This window comes from Macaca mulatta, chromosome 3, assembly GCF_049350105.2.
Source record: "Macaca mulatta isolate MMU2019108-1 chromosome 3, T2T-MMU8v2.0, whole genome shotgun sequence".
NCBI lineage: Eukaryota > Metazoa > Chordata > Mammalia > Primates > Cercopithecidae > Macaca > Macaca mulatta.
In genome coordinates, this window is record NC_133408.1 from 3,177,253 (window position 1) to 3,193,903 (window position 16,651).

Sequence of the window (16,651 nt, forward strand, 5' to 3'; positions counted from 1 at the left end):
GGAGGAGCTCGGTGGAGACGGTTAGTGCTGTGTCGACCATGGTGGTAGTTACACAAATAAACATGGGAAAAATGACACAAGGCCAGGCACGGTGGCTCACACCTGTAATCCCAGCACTTTGGGAGGCTGAGGCAGACAGATCACTTGAGGTCCGGAGTCCGAGACCAGCCTGACCAACATAGTGAAACCCCATCTCTACTAAAAATATAAACATTAGCTGGGTGTGGTAGCGCTCACCTGTAGTCCCAGCTACTCAGGAGGCTGAGGCAGGAGAATCGCTTGAACCCAGGAGGCAGAGATTGCAGTGAGCTGGTGTGGTGCCACTGCACTCCAGCCTGGGCAGCAGAGCAAGACTCCGTCTCAAAAAAAAAAAAAGACATAAAACTAAACACACACATTCTACCAGCTTGAATTCCTGGCTTGGGTACTGTACTACGGTTATGCAGAACGTAGTCACAGGTGGAACTGTGGGGCCTATCTGTAGTATCTTTGGAACTTCTGTACATCCATATTTCAAAATAAAAAGTTAAAAACACACACAAATGGAGGCTCCGAGCAGATGACATGGGGCTAGCACCTCGCCCAAGGTCTTCCACCTCCTCCCCTCGCCCGGGGACTGCGGGAGCTGCCGGAATCGCAAGCCTCCAGGACCTGCTGCTCTGCCTCCTCCCCTTCCTCTGGCAAGAATGCAGCAATCTCTTTCTTCATCTGCTACCTTTCCTCTTTTTTCTTTGTAGGTTGAAGTCTTTTTGTTCCTTTACTGCAATTCATTGGTGTTTCAGGGCAAGAAAATATACATTTATGTGTTCTTTATAACTTATTTAATTGGAAATCCACAAATATTTTTAGATTCCGATGTTTTGCTAGTAACAAATAACCTAGAAAAGTACAGATGAGGCCGGCTGTGGTGGCTCACGCCTGTAATCTCAACACTTTGGGAGGCTGAGGCGGGCGGATCACAAGGTCAGGAGTTCAAGACCAGCCTGGCTAATATGGTGAAACCCTGTCTCTACTAAAAATACAAAAATTAGCCAGGCGTGGTGGTGTGCACCTGTAATCCCAGCTGCTTGGAGGCTGAGGCAGGAGAATCGCTTGAACCCGGGAGGCGGAGGTTGCAGTGAGCCGAGATAGGGCCATTGCACTCCAGCCTAGGAGACAGAGTGAGGCTCCGTCTCAAAAAAAAAAAAAAAAAAAAAAAAAAAAAAAAAAAAAGATGAGACAGGAAAATAAACAAACAAAAAACCTCTAAAACCAGATGAAACCTGAACCAGATGGCACAGGGGAAAGACCACTGAGCAGTAAGAAAGGAAACGGGTTTCCCCGCCACCTATTGACTGTGTGATCGTGGATGCTTCTACACTCAGTTTCTCAATCATTAAAATAGGAAAAATAATTCCTCCCGGATGTGCACCCTACAAAACCATACAAACCCCTAAGGTCACACTCAAGGCACCACAGACTTGCGGGCATCTTGCCAGCACCTGATGTCAGAGGTGAAGCCAGCTGGATTTCTGGGTCGGGGGCAGACTTGGAGAGCTTTTCTGCCTTACAAGAGGATTGCAAAATATGCCAATCAGCACACTGTAAAATGGACCAATGGGTGCTCTGTAAAATGGACCAATCAGCACTCTGTAAAATGGACCAATCAGCAGGACATGGGCGGGGACAAACAAGGGAATAAAAGCTGGCCAGCCTCCGCCCCACGCCCAGCCAGCAGCCGCAACCTGCTCAGGTGCACCTCCCTTGCTGTGGAATGTTTATTCTTTCACTCTTCACAATAAATGTGGCTGCTGCTCACTCTTTGGATCCATGCCACCCTTGAGAGCTGTAACACTCACCGCAAAGGTCCACGGCTTCATTCTTGAAGTCAGTGAGACCAAGAACCCACCAGAAGGAACCAACTCCAGACACAATGTGACCTCCACAGTTTATGGATGAGAGACCTGGGGTCCGAGTTGGGGAAAGGAGTTCCCTGGACAAGGACCTCAGCTCTCCCCAGTCTTGCTCCAATGGTGCTCCAAATGTCCTTGTATGTTCCTAACAGCCTATCGCAAGCTACCTCCTGTCCCTCTTCTCCTTGAACCATCACCTCTGATGAGACTGGAACTTAAACCTGCATGGTGTTTGCAAGCCTGATGTGATTCTGGAAACTGCATTGCGGCCACTGACCCAGAAATTACCTCATCAGAGAGCTTGCTCGGAACTCGGCCCAGATAGGTGTAAACAGGACACCACCCGTGGCACCCCACGGGAAATGAGAGCTCTTGGAGGTGCACTCTCTCCAACCTGGGGTCCTTCCTTCCACCTGAGGGGGGCTCCCTGCCCACCCCCACCCCCCCACCCCCCCCATGTACATCTGAATTCTGAGGCATCCCCTCCAGTCTCTGCGCTTCATAGATGAGGATGATGACTGGCGGCCCAGGGAAGAGAAGCCATGTGCCCAAGGTCATGAGATCCATGGTGGCAAAATGTGAGCACAAAGGTCTGGACGGGGGTGTCCAGAGCAGAAACGGACACAAGATGAGTCTGTGCGGAGCTGAGGAGGATTACCAGGACGTGGGGCTAAGCAGTGGGATTACCCGGGCAGGTGTCGAGGGCCTCCAGGTCTGGACGAGTGGGGTGGAAAGACCCTACCATGCTTAATGCAAACATGTAAGTGGTATAAATAAATCTGCTTCGAAAGCTGTGTTTGTGGCGGAGGATGCTCACCACTCATTCCGCCCTGGTCTTTCCACAAAAAGGAGGGACATTCCATCCCCTCCTCAGGAAGGAACAGGCCGGAACACACCTGGCCCCTCTTCCCGCTGCAGTGACCACTGTGGTTGGTGAGATGAGAGAGGCTTCTGTGCGGGACAGTCTCGGCATGGCAGATCTGCGGCTGCCTTCTCAAAGGGGCCTGCTTTCAAGGTGGTGTCTGGGAACGGGGCTTTTGGAGCGTCTCTCTGTCCCCAACTGCTAGGAGTGCTTTGCTGGGCCTGGACTGTTCCTTCAATGGGTTTATGAACAGCTGCTTTCCTGCTGGGAGTCTGGGATTTGGGTGGTTGCCATGCAGAGGGGCCCACGTAGCCAGCGCAGGACGCATGCCCTGGGCTCTGAGCCTCGAATGGGCTTTGCAGGTTGCCGCATTCTTCTCAGCTGGAGGAAGGAGCACGCGTGGCGCCCACACAGGAGAGCGGCAGCAGCCTGCGCTCAGAGTTTCCAGACTGGATCTGTGTCTTTCTCCTTTGCTAAGCCTATCACGTAGGCCTTCACCATGATAAACCTTAGCTGTGTGCACAGCTGGGAGTCCTAGCAAACCCCTGATCATGGGGGATGGCTTTGGGGACCTCCAGAAGCAAGTCTGTCCTGCTTACCTCTGATCCAGGTCAGCACCCCTTCCTCTCTGGGCCCTGCTGCCCCAAGGGTTCCCACTTCTATGTGAGAAGGACGCAGAGCTGACCAGCAAAGGCCCCAGACCCACGGGGCCTCACCTAGGCTTCTCAGGACACAGCAGGTCAGGGCGTCAGCGGCATTCACTCTGGCATTCACTCACAAAACCAGAGTGAGTCCATCTTGAATAGGCACTGGGTGAAATGAGGCTGAGACCTACTGGGCTGCATTCCCAGACAGTTAAGGCATTCTAACTCACAGGATGAGACAGGAGGTTGGCACAAGACACAGGTCACAAAGACCTTGCTCATAAAACAGGATGCAACACACTGGCTAAAACCCACCAAAACCAAGATGGCGACAACAGTGGGCTCTGGTTATCCTCTATTACATGCTAATTATAATATATTAGCATATAAGAGACACTCCCACCAGCGCCATGACAGTTTACAGATGCCATGGCAATGTCAGAAATACCCTAGATGATCTGAAAGGAAGAAGAAATCAGTTCTGGGAAATCCCCACCCCTTTCCCAGAAAACTCATGAATAATCCACCCTTGTTTAGCACATGATCCAAAAATAACCATAAAAGTAGCCAACCAGCCAAGCGCAGTGGCTCATGCCCTTAATCTCAGCACTTTGGGAGGCCAAGGCTGGTGGATCACCTGAGGTCAGGAGTTCCAGACCAGCCTGGCCAACATGGTGAATCGCGTGAACCTGGGAGACAAAGGTTACAGTGAGCCGAGATTGTGCCACTGCACTCCAGCCTGGGTGACAGAGCGAGACCCCATCTCAAAAAAAAAAAAAAAAATGCCAACCAGCAGCTCCGGGAGGCGGAGCTTGCAGTGAGCTGAGATCGAACCACTGCACTCCAGCCTGGTAGACAGAGCGAGACTCCGTCTCAAAAAATATAAAATAAAGTAACAACACATTGGCCAGGCACGGTGGCTCACGCCTGTAATCCCAGCACTTTGGGAGGCCGAGGCAGGTGAATCACTTGAGGTCAGGAGTTCAAGACCAGCCTGGCCAACATGGTGAAACCCCATCTCTACTAAAAATACAAAAATTAGCCAGATGTGGTGGCGCATGCTTGTAATCTCAGCTACTGGGGAAGCTGAGGCAGGAGAATCCCTTGGACCCAGGAGGCAGAGGTTGCAGTGAGCCAAGATTGTGCCACCGCACTCCAGGCTGAGTGACAGAGAAAGACTCTGTCTCAAAAAAAAAAAAAAAAAAGAAAAGAAAAAACCCACACAACAACAAAAATACAAATTTTTTAAATGCAGTATAACTATTTTTATAACATCTACATTGTATCAGGTATTATGAGTAATCTAGAGATGATTTAAAGTATGCTGAAGGATATATGTAGTTTATATGCAAATACCACACCGTCTCATATCAGTGACTTGATATGAGATTTTGGGACTGAGATATGGGATTTTGATATCTGTGGGTGCCCGGGAACAATTCCCCAGGGATGCCGAGGGACAGCTGTTTTACTGGTGACCATGAAACTCTGATGATGTACCATGTACGCTAGAGATTACCGGCTACTTTCGCTGCCTCAGCGTCTGCTCCTATTACTGCCCAGGGAGAAATGGGGCCCTTATCCAAGGAGGGGCCACCCTGGGGCAGCACAACCTTCCTCTGTTTCCCATGCACAGGATGCTCCTCCCTCCCCATATTCAGTAAATATGAGCTAAAGTCCACTCTCTGGGAATTAATATAACATTCTGCTTTGGTCCCAGCCCCCCAAAACTCAGCATCTAGCAAGAAAGATGAACACAAAGGCGCACAGCTACAGCACGACAGCTGGGATCAAAGAGAGACACGCGGTGTGGTGGGAGGGAAGCTCACTTCCTGGTAGAGGTTGTATAGTCAAGGCAGGCTGCATGGCAGAGGCAGCATCTGCAATAGGCCTTGAGGGATAAGTAGGAGCTCACCAGGCAATGAAGGAGTCAAAGGAGAAAGCGTGTGGCCCATTTGTGGAAGAGCATGAAATGGGTGTGGCTGGGGGAGGGCACACAAACACAAATCAACATTCTGTTGGTGCCTAAAGGGGCGCCAACTGTGGGGAGCACCATCGGCTCAGGAGGGCCATATCCAGCCGCTCAGAGACAGTGGCCATGTTACCTGCGAGGGGGTCTTGGCCACACCTGAGTCGTGGGCTCTGTGGGGAGAAGGGGTAAAGGGGGCTCTGTGGGGCCTGGGGGTAAGTCGGGCCTCTGACTTTGGCAAGCTATGCAGGGGGGCTGTCTGCTGGCCATGGACTCTCCCTGAGGCCCTTCTAGTTCCTGGACCCTGGGACTCTCTCTCTTGGGGTGGGGGCAGGTGTGGAAATGAGAGGATTAGAGGATGCACCTGTGTTCAAACCACTGAGCCTCGCCACACAATAGCGCCATGATAACCCCGAACAAGTCACCTAAACTCTGCACCTTGGTCCCCGCACCTGCGAGGCAGGATGAGGGTCAACTGTCCCCCACAGGAGGCTTGGGGGGTAAGGTGGAAGTGCTCTATGGACTCTAAGCCTCGGACAGACACAGAGGTATCTCCACTGGCCTTTCACCGAGGCCCTGAGGGGTCTTGGCCTCATCAGCTATTCCATGTGGGATCAGAATGGAAGAAGTCAAAGGCCTTACACACAAGTCTCGTCACTCACCCAGCATCAGACAGTTTGGAACTTTCCACAAAGTACACGCATTCTTTCTTCTTGATGTTCTCAGGAATCCATGAACTGAGGCTTTCTTGCTGGAGGTAAAGAGGGTGTGTTGAGATCCTCCGACGTTCAAAAGAGCACCCCCCAGCCCCCCGGAGACACATCCGTGCTCCTTGAGGCGCTTCCACACTACTTGTTTGAAGGAAGGAAGCCTGCGTGACCCCGAGCCAAAGATTAGAAGCACCTTGCCGAGACTCTCAGGTGGGGATTCAGGAGGGAGGAATGAATCTAAGAAATCATTTCCACTTGGGACCGATTTGAATGTGCGCGCTTTAGTTTATACAGCATCACCACCTTCCTTGGGAACAACGTGGTGTGGTGGAAAACGTGGAGGCTGGGAATCTGGGGACCTGGATCTGGCACCATTGGGAAAAGGGCAGCTACCCTCCTGCCTGGCTGGCAGGGGGACTGCAAGATTCCATGTGCTTTCAACACACTTGCATCTTTGTATCCAGGACTTGGGGGAAAGCTAGCCCAGGCCCAGGCCCTCCCAATCAGACAAAGGATGTGAAATCATTATGCAACAAGGTAAGCATGGGTAACAGATTGCCAGGACTCTAGCGCAACATTTTTGAGTTAACCCAGTGATTTCCCAATCAGACCAACCATGGGAAATGATTGTGCAACGCAGGGAAGGCCAGAAAGGCCAGCCACGCATCACCCTCCCCAGTTGTGTTTTCCCAAGGGCATGGCTGGGTGGGAGCCCCTAAGGTCAGCAGACCCTTGCCCACCCCCATCGTCACAGCCTCAAGCTGCAACGTGCCCAACAGTGACCTCCGCGGCCACGTGCCAGCTGCAGGCTGACCGGCAGAAAGCTCACCTTGTCATTGCCGAAGGGGCACTGCGGCCTCCAGCCCTTGAAGAGGCTGCTGTTGCTGCGCCGGAGATTGGAGACCATCCCCAGGTCAGCGACCCTCCTGGGCGGCTCCACAAAGCCCTCCTCCTGCTCGGAGCCAGCTTTCCTCAGGGCCGAGGGCTCCATCCTGGGACCTCCACGCCAGCTGCAACCAGGACTGCTGCCCTCAGGACAGTCCTCCCTCCAGCTCACTACACTGGGGGTTCTAGAAACACACGGGGTGGTTGCTGAAATAGATCAGAGACAGGAAGATGAGGCTGGTGTTCTGAGAAGGCCACATGCTTCCTCACGTGAAGCCCTCATCCGGTTCTCTTCATCAGCCTGCACGTCTTCCCGGCTGCCTGAGCTCTGTCCCTTGGCTGGGGCCCCTGGACACTCCAGGGCAGTACATGCACATGCAGGGGTCCCAGTGCCCATTCATAATGGTAACAACCTCAGGTCACTGCAGGGCCAGAGACAGAGCTCCCTCCCCCACGGGTGCAGCCCCCGCCCCCCGGCTGCACTGAGAAGTCTCCGTGGCCAGCGGCGGCTGCCGGCGACGTGGTTTCGCAACCGTGCACAGCTCCTGCTTCCAGACACCAGTCACTACTTTCATATTCCAAAAATAAAAAAAAAATAGCCCCCACTGTCCACAAAGGAAGTTTCTTGTTGTTGATTTTTGAGACAGTCTCACTCTGTCGCCCAGGCTGGAGTGCAGTGACACGATCTTGGCTCACTGCAACCTCCGTCTCCCAGGTTCAAGTGATTCTCCTGTCTCAGCCTCCCCTGTAGCTGGGATTATGGGCACCCATCACCATGCCCCACTAATTTTGTTTGTATTTAGTAGCAAAAGGGTTTCACCATGTTCGTCAGGTTGGTCTCGAACTCCTGACCTCAGGCAGTCCACCCACCTCCGCCTCCCAAAGTGCTGGGATTACAGGTGTGAGCCACCGTGCCCAGCCTAGAAAGGAAGTTTTGGGGGGTACCACATCTCTCCACTCCAGGACACAGACAATAATTCAAAGGAATCTTATTCTCTCATGTCCTTTCTCCCTGGCTCTGATGTGGCCTTCATCACTGAGGCCATAGGAAGCCACCAGATGACTGCCCTCCCTTTACAAATGAGAAACATAAGCGAGTTCAAGCCCTGCAGGGTCTCCCTGAGCCCCTGGCACCCACAATGCGGTTCTCATGAGGTCATCCATGGTCACCCCCAGCCACTGCCCCAAAATGTGAACGGGAGGGTTGCTTGGAGGCAAAAGATCTGACTGCAATTCCCCACTCATCCCTGCCCTGAAACCCGATCTCTGACCATGTCCTCTCCACTACACATGACGGTCACTGTCAGACAAGACTGCTCTGCCGTCCCCTCATCACATTAGTTGACTGAGCCCCTCTTGCAGGCCACGGAGCTTGAAGCTCAGTGCCGGGAGCTCGGGGCTGAGCTTCTGGCTGCTGTCCTGTGGCAGGCACTCTCAGGCCACCCCACCTCCCACACTCTCCCTCCTCCCCTTCGCCCCTTGGCCACACCACTAAACTTAACTTGCCCTTCCCGGCCTTTTCCTGCCGTTCTCAGAGCAGATGTTGTGCCGCGTGCCAGTGGAGCCTTTCCAGGGCCATGAGCTGTCCCAGCAGCCACTGGCCTGGCTTCACAACCAGCTTCCAAGGGAAGCAGAGGGACAGAGACGTCCGCAGTGGCAGGAGGAAGAGGCGGCTCTGGAGAGCTCGCAGTCGCACCCACAAGAGGACCCAGGACTGCAGGTGGCTCCCCAGGCAGGTAGTCCACCCTGCATGGGATGAGGATGGCTCCATGCTAGAAACAAAGGCCCCAGCATCAGACGGGAGGGTCCGCGGTGAGGGACTCTCTGCCCTAAGGAAGACCAGCATGTTCTGTTCACACGCTCATCTTTCAGGCAGCTGCCCACCTCAGCACAGCCCCTGGAGTCTTGTGCAGGTTCCTCTAATCCCAGCGGCAAGCAGGCCCTGGGGAGCAAGTCAGACCCGCTCCAACACCACCCCAGACTTTGCAGGAGGCAGCCAGGAGCCCCCGTGAGCATCTGATGCCTGCTGTGGGGGGCCACTGGCTCGACCCAGTCCCCAAAAGGACGTGTGCCTCAGCCCAGGGGTGCAGAACCCTGAAACCCAGGCCTGGCAATGACCTTCCAAGGGCCCAACCAGCCCTCTCTGGGGTTCTCAATCCCTTTCTCACAGGTCACCTGAGGACAGCTTGGGCCACCTGGTTCACAGCTAAAATTCTCCACACGCAACTGGCACAGGTGTGAGTGTTGAGAGCACTCAGGAAGGAAACGAACTTCCAGAAGACAGATGCATGAAGCAGGCTTGGGAAGGGCAAGGCCCCATGTGGGGTGGATTTCCAAACCCGAACCCTGCACAGAGGTATTCCCAGGAGAAAGGGGTGCAGTGGAGCCCCTGAGGGAGCCTGGGTTGGGGCAGCATTCCATGCCCTTCAGGGTTAGCCACTGAGCAACCCCGTCCTCAGCCCCGGGGGCCCTGCATCCAGAGGTGGCGATGGGAAGAGCACTCCCACCTGGGCGGAATTCAGGAAGACTCGTTGGCACCTGAGCCTAGGACCAGGCAACTCAAGAGGATCCTGGTGTGCCTGCCGCCCCCAGCCAGCCCAGCCTAGCCCAGCCCAGCAGATTCCTGGGGAAATGGAAGGTTCTGTCTGGGCAGGGCGGGCCTCCTGCACCAGCAGGACTGGGACAGGCGCGCCCTGCACTCCCTCGGTACACCATGTGGCCACCCTGCCCTCTCTGGAGGTTGCTCTGGCATCCTCTGAAATCCCCGCGTGAAAGCCAGTCCTTCGGAGACTGGACTGGCAGAGGCGGGTGCTGGGACAGAGGAAGTAAGCGTCCCGGAAGCGAGCCCTGCCGTCCCGGCGGACTGGCAGGGGCCGAGGACGGCTGAGTCCCTCATCTCCCGGTCCCCTCGCGCCAGCCCGACAGGGTCGCCGCAGCGGCAAGGCGTCTCGCGGACTGCTCGCGGATCCGAGTCAGAGCCCTGCGCCTCTGCACACACTAGGCGCCCCAGTCCGCGCCCCGAACCCTACCGGTGCCCCTGCACCAGCGCCCCGAACCCCGCCAGCCGCTGCACCCTACCGCCCCCGCACCAGTGGCCCCGAACCCCACCCGCGCCCCTGCACCCCGCCGCGCCCTGCACCAGCGCCCCGAGCCCCACCCGCGCCCCTGCACCCCGCCGTGCCCTGCACCAGCGCCCTGCACCCCTCCTGCGCCCCTGCACCCCACCGCGCCCTGCACCAGCACCCCTAGCCCCACCCACGCCCCTGCACCCCACCGTGCCCTGCACCAGCGCCCTGAACCCCTCCTGCGCCCCTGCACCGCACCGTGCCCTGCACCAGCGCCCTGAGCCCCACCCGGGCTCCTGCACCCCGTCGCGCTCTGCACCAGCGCCCCGAGCCCCATCTGCGCCCCTGCACCCCGCCGTGCCCTGCACCAGCGCCCCGAACCCCTCCTACGCCCCTGCACCCCACTGCAACCTTCACAAGCTCCCTGGCCGGCCGCCTCCGTCCCAGCGCCCGAGCTCGCGCTCTCGCCCTGTCCCCGGCGGGCACCTACCTGCTCGGAGCAGCCCGCACCCCGGCGTCACCCGTGTCTCCGCGCAGCACCGCCTCCCTGGCCCCGCGAGGCCGTCCGCATCTCGCCTGAGCGTGCGCCGCGTGCACGGTGCAGTGGAGCCGCCCGCAGCGCTCTGCGTCAGTCAGTCCGGAGAGCGCCTCCCGCGCCGCGTCCCGCGCCCGCAGAGCCAAGGACACGCCAGGAAAGACGAGGCCCAGACACCCCACCTGCGGGCCCGCCCTCCCCAGAGACCTGGGACCGGACACTCGCACGGATGTGTGCCTTCTGAGGGTTGGGGGCACCTGTCTCCTTTAAACCGGCGATTATCTTTAAATCCTGAATAGCCAGCGGGAGCGGGACAGGCAGGACAGGCGTCGCAGGGGGACCTGGGCCTGAGTGAGACCCCCCAACAATGGGACTCAGGACCACCTGCTCAAAGACCTCTGCAGCCCCCTTCCCCAGCACTCCGGATATGACCCCAGAGCCAGGGACCATTCCCAGTGAGACAGGCAGGACCCCAAGGCTGGGGCAGGCTCAGGGCCTGCTCCCTGAATCTGTCTCAAGGAAGGGGACAAGAACAGCCAGAAAGATCAAGCCAGAAAGATCAAGCCCAGCAGTCCCCATCATGGCAGGTGCTGGCCACGGGGACCTACGGATGTCTAACTCCACCCTGTGTGGTGCCCACTCTCTGGCTTGGGGAGGGACAGGGACTGCCCTCTGATGCCTGAGAAAGTGATTGCACCTTTCCCAAATGGCCTAGACCACCCAGATCCCCTTTCACCCCACAAAGCCACGCAGTCCGCCCCTGCCTTGCCACCAGTGGGCGATACCCGGCTGCCATTCCTGGGCCCCACTAGCCTCGTGTCCAGGGAAGTGAAGAGGCCCTGTGGCCTCTGATCTGGGGGGAGGGAGGGTGCCCCCCGACTCCTGCCTGACCTGCACCCTCATTTCCTCCCTGGATGTGCAGGCCTTCTGCCCAGACTCCTGCCCTGAGCACACACCTCTAGAAGGCCCTCCACAGATGAGCCAGCCAGCAGTGCCCATGTGCTGAAGCATGTCCACCATCTCACTAACCCACCATCCTGGTACCTGCAAAGTGGTGGGAAAGCGGTCAGAGCCCCTGGTGTAGGACAGTACTCAGGACACTGTGCTCTGCACACGCATTGCCAGAAGCTGCCCTCCAGAGTGGCCAGCAGTGTCCCCACAGACCCGCAGCTGTGCCTGGGGCCGCACAAGCAGCTGCTCTGCCCTGCTGGACGGCACAGTCTTCCGTCCAGTCCACCCTACAAACTAGAAGTGCTCGATGGGCACCTGCTGCAGGAGTTGGGTTCTATGACCACCAGCCACATGCCCAGCGAGGTGTCTTAGACCCTCCTTAACAGTCAAAGGAAGAGAAGACCCCCTTCTCAAAGGAAGAGAAGACCCCCTCCCTTTCACCCGCTCCGTGTCAGCAGAGCCCCATCCAGTGCCCCTGCCCTGTGTGCTTTCTGGCTGGAGAGCCATGCCGTTAGCCGAAAACACACTGCAGGGCAGTTAATATTTTATAAGACAGTCATAACTGCCGAGCCATCCGCGAGACGGGCTGGGCGCTGTTTCCAAGTATCCTGGGCCTCTGTGGGAACGTTATTTAAGGTGAAGTAGTCACCAAGATGACCATCTCTGATGAAATAGCCGGGGCCACATCACCCTGGGAACGGCTCCTGCCTTCTAGAGAAGAACCGCACACTCCACAGAGGGCCACGTCTGTCTGCCCGGACGCTGCTGCAGCAGCAATTATGCGATATTCTTCCCATAAAAGAGAGGACACGCAACCATAAAACTCGAACAGGGCAGGTACCGATCTCCATTGTGAGTCCTCTCGAGCTCAGAGAGAGAAAGCACTTGGCACAAAGTGTTTCTCACAGTGTGGGCACGAGGCCCAGGTAAAAAAGGCCCTTGCTCTGGCAGCAGGAGAAAACCGCAACTGGAGAAAAAGGCAGTGACGGGGCCACAGGCACTGGCACACTCTGGTCCTGAGTGGGACGCAGGAGCAGGTGACAGGTGGCGGGCTCCTCAGAGGAGACTCCAGGAAGGAGGGAGGCCCGAGCTAGAGCAGGGGCAGCAAACTCTCTGCACAGGGCTGCACAGTCGCTGCGGCGGGTTTTGCCAGCCACGTGGTCTCTGTCCCAGCTCCTGGCCTCTGCCCTTGCAGTGGGAAGGCAGCCGTGGGCCATTCAGCTGACCCTGAACGACACAGATTTCAGCTGTGGGGATCCACTTCTCCGCAGATTTTCTTCCACCTCTGCCACCCCTGAGATGCTAGACCACCCCCTCCTCTTTCCCCTTCTCCTGCTCACAGGAAGACAAGGCCTTTATGATGACCTGCTTCTACTTTTTTCTTTTTTTGAGATGGAGTCTCACTCTGTCGCCCAGGCTGGAGTGCAGTGGTGCAATCTCCGCTCACTGCCAGCTCTGCCTGCCGGGTTCACACCATTCTCCTGCCTCAGCCTCCCAAGTAGCAAGTAGCTAGGACTACAGGCACCCACCACCACGCCAGCTAATTTTTTGTATTTTTTAATAGAGACAGGGTTTCACCGTGGTCTCGATCTCCTGACCTCGTGATCCGCCTGCCTCAGCCTCCCAAAGTGCTAGGATTACAGGCGTGAGCCACCGTGCCCAGGTGACCTGCTTCTACTTAATGTGAATATATTTTATCTTCCTTGCGATTTTCTTAATAACATTTTCATCTCTCTAGCTCCCTTTATTGTAGGAACACTGTTTATAATACATACAAGATACAAAATATGTGTTTATGCTATCAGTAGGCCTTCCTTCTGGTCAATAGTGAGCTATTCGTAGTTAACTTTTGGAGGAGTCAAAAGTTATACACAGATTTTCAACTTTAAGGGGTGTCGGAGCCCCTAACTCTTGAGTGGCTCAAGGGTCAACTACATAAATGAATCGGTATGTTACATGGTTTGGCTCTGTGCCCCACCCAAATGTCATTTCAAATTATAATCCCCAGGCCGGGCACAGTGGCTCACACCTGTAATCCCAGCACTTTGGGAGGCCGAGGCAGGCAGATCACTTGAGGTCAGGAGTTCAAGACCAGCCATGTCAAATGGTGAAACCCCATCTCTACTAAAAATACAAAACTTAGCCAGGCGTGGTGGTATGCGCCTGTAATCCCAGCTACTCAGAGGCTGAGGCAGGAGAATCACTTGAACCCAGGAAGGGGAGGTTGCTGTGAGCAGAGATCATGCCACTGCACTCCAGCCTGGGCAACAGAGCGAGACTCTGTGTCAAAAAAATTGTAATCCCCAGTGTGGAAGGTATTAGATCAAGGAGGTGTTTCTCATGAATGATTGAACACCGTCCTGTTGGTGCTGTTCCCATAACAGTGAGTTCGTTCTTGCGAGATCTGGTCGTTTAAGTGTGTGGCACCTGCCCGTCTCTCTCTCTTACTCCTGCCGTGTAAGACGCCTGCCCACTTTGCCTTCTATCGTGATTGGAAGCTTCCTGATGCCTCCCCAGAAGCAGAAGCCACCTGTACAGCCTGCAGAACTGTGAGCCAGTGAGTCCTCTGTCTTTATAAATTACCCGATCTGAGGGGTTTTTAAAATAGCAATGCAAAAATGAACAAATACAGTATAGCTGTGCACTAGTATGTATTCAACTTTGCAGACTGGGTGCAAATAGTCAGCGAAGGGAGATGGGGTGGGACCGTTTTATAGGATTTGGGTAGGTAAAGGAAAATTACAGTCAAAGGGGTTGTTCTCTTGCGGGCAGGGGCGGGGGTCACAAGGTGCTCAGTGGGGGAGCTTCTGAGCCAGGAGAAGGAATTTCACAAGGTAATGTCATCAGTTAAGGCAGGAATCGGCCATTTTCACTTCTTTCGTGATTCTTCAATTACTTCAGGCCATCTGGATGTACACATGCAGATCACAGAGGATATGATGGCTTAGCTTGGGCTCAGAGGCCTGACACCTATAGTCCTACTCAGGAGCCTGAGGCAGGAGAATCACTTAAACCCGGGAGGAGGAGGTTGCAGTGAGCAGGCCCTTGCACTCCAGCCTGGGTGACAGAGCAAGACTCCATCTCAAAAAAATAAAACAAAAAACAAAACAAAAAAACCTTTATTTGCAAACAGGTGGTGGGCCCATCTGGCCAGCGGGCTGCAGTTTGCAGACACCTGGTCTAGAGCAGTGGGCTTCAGGCTAAGGGAACAGACATGTTTCTTTTCATCTCTGGAGTCCACAGAGTCATCTGCATTCCGGAAACATCTTATATAACAGAACTCCTCTTAAAATGTGAAAGGACAGTGATGGACGCCACTCCAGGGTGAAGACTGCAGCCAGCGTGGCCACCATGCACTCTCCATGCCGGCACCCTTGCCCCGACGGCTCCCAGAGCAGCAATGACCACAAGGCCTGAAGACCTCTCAGGACACTGAAAAATTATAAAGCAACACGCGCTGCCTGTCCCTTCGCCCAGGCCTGGCTCTGACCTGCCACAGGGATCTGAACCATCTGCAGCACCAGCCAGGGGTCCTCGGTCAGCCAGGGGTCAGGCAGGCTATCCACCGCACTGGCTCCTGAGGCCAAGGGAGAAGTCTGGAGTTCCCAAGGGGATCTGGGAGGGGTGCGCTGCACCTGCCACCCAAGCAGTTCCAAAGTTTGCCTGAAGGACGTGTCGTGGAGTGGACCGGGTTCTGCCCCCAAGTGGTGCCAGGTGGGTGGTGAGGCCAGCAGCATGGGCAGGGAAGAGGTAGTTGCTCTGAGATCATGAAAACTTCAACTCCAGAGCACGTTTGCTGACTCTCCATTTGTCTCTCTCCTCCTCTCCCCTTCTCCCTGCCCCCCTTATCCCTCACTCCTCGGGAGGGTATGTTGTGAGAGGCCATGTTGCAGAGAGAGAAGCCAACCGCCGACACCTTGTGGGGCAGCTGGGAGACCCCAGCCAGGTCCTCAGAGACGGCCCCGCCTCCCTCCCAGGAGGCCCAGCCCAGCCACACAGCTCAGCTGCTCCAGACGCCTGAGCCTCAGAAACTGGGAGACAGCAGCGTCTACTGTGAGCTGCTAAGTCTGGGGGTGATTTGTTATGCAGCATAGGTGACTAGGACATCGGGCTGGAGGGGGTCTGGACTGGGGGTGTCACCTATGGTGCAAAGGTGGTGGAGGAGAGGAGACACAAGGACGGGGCCTGGAGTGCTTGGGACTCAGCGCCAGGTGTCAGGATAGCGTTTGCCCTGGGTTGGGGGTCAGCCTGCCCTGCTGAGCCCTGCAGAGCCCCCAGCTGTCAGGGCAGGAGGGAGCAGCGGTTGATCCATGGTACCTTGTCCTCAGCAGTACCCCCGGCTGCGAGCCAGAAACCCTGACCCACTGGCTGAAACCACAAAGCGGGTGTGGGCCCCGTGTGCCTGGTGACAGCGGTGCTGGCCTTGCTTCAAAGACTCGACAGGCAGCTCCCGTGTCCCCCACCCTCCATGTCTCTGGGAAACAGGATCTGTGTGCGGCCCCCTGAGATTTATTGGGGAGCAGCGTGCCTAACTCACCCCCTGTAAAGAAGGGAGGCCCAGGGCTGGGCAGAGGGCCAAGGCTGTGACGTAGTGTGACGTAGGTCCAGCTGAGCCTTCGTGAGCCCACCAGAGTGCTGAGGCCTGTGGCCGTCACACTGTGCGCCCGCAAGCACCCGCAGCCTGAGCCCGCTGGAAGTTTCTTACCACTCTGCTGGGGTCCAGCTCAGCCTCGTTAGCACTGAACATTCTGCCTGCTTGGAGGCAAAGCGCTCAGAAGACACTGCTCTGAGACTTTTCTGTCATCCCACATCTTACACCAACCTGAGAACTAAGCTCTTTTTTTTTTTTTTTTTGAGACGTCGTCTCCCCTGTCGCCCAGGCTGGAGTGCAGTGGCGCAATCTCAGCTCACTGCAAGCTCCGCCCCCTGGGTTCACACCATTCTCCTGCCTCAACCTCCCAAGTAGCTGGGACTACAGGCGCCCGCCACCACGCCCAGTTAATTTTTTGTATTATTATTATTATTATTATTACTGGTAGAGATGGGGTTTTACCGTATTAGCCAGGATGGTCTCGATCTCCTGACCTCGTGATCCACCCGCCTCAGCCTCCAAAAGTGCTGGGATTACAGGTGTGAGC

The 16,651-nt window shown here is 55.8% G+C and overlaps 1 protein-coding gene across 5 annotated transcripts in view; it reads right to left on the minus strand.

The window, feature by feature from the left end:
* Nucleotides 1-10,687, minus strand: part of TRPM2 (transient receptor potential cation channel subfamily M member 2) — an 87,525-nt gene extending 76,838 nt beyond the window's left edge. For 2 of the 5 annotated variants that reach the window (XR_013414786.1, XM_028845266.2), the window contains exons 1-3: nucleotides 10,518-10,687; nucleotides 6,907-7,169; nucleotides 6,030-6,118 (exon numbers count right to left, since the gene is read on the minus strand). Coding sequence is in view for 4 of the 5 variants with exons in the window: in XM_028845266.2 (XP_028701099.2) it covers nucleotides 6,030-6,118; nucleotides 6,907-7,068 (251 nt within the window). In the remaining variant the exon portion in view is untranslated. Of the gene's footprint in view, nucleotides 1-6,029; nucleotides 6,119-6,906; nucleotides 7,170-8,463; nucleotides 8,735-10,438 lie in introns of all 5 variants that reach the window. The other 3 variants (XM_077995470.1, XM_028845267.2, XM_077995469.1) reach the window with 3 other exon arrangements.
* Between the last annotated feature and the right edge of the window lie 5,964 nt (nucleotides 10,688-16,651).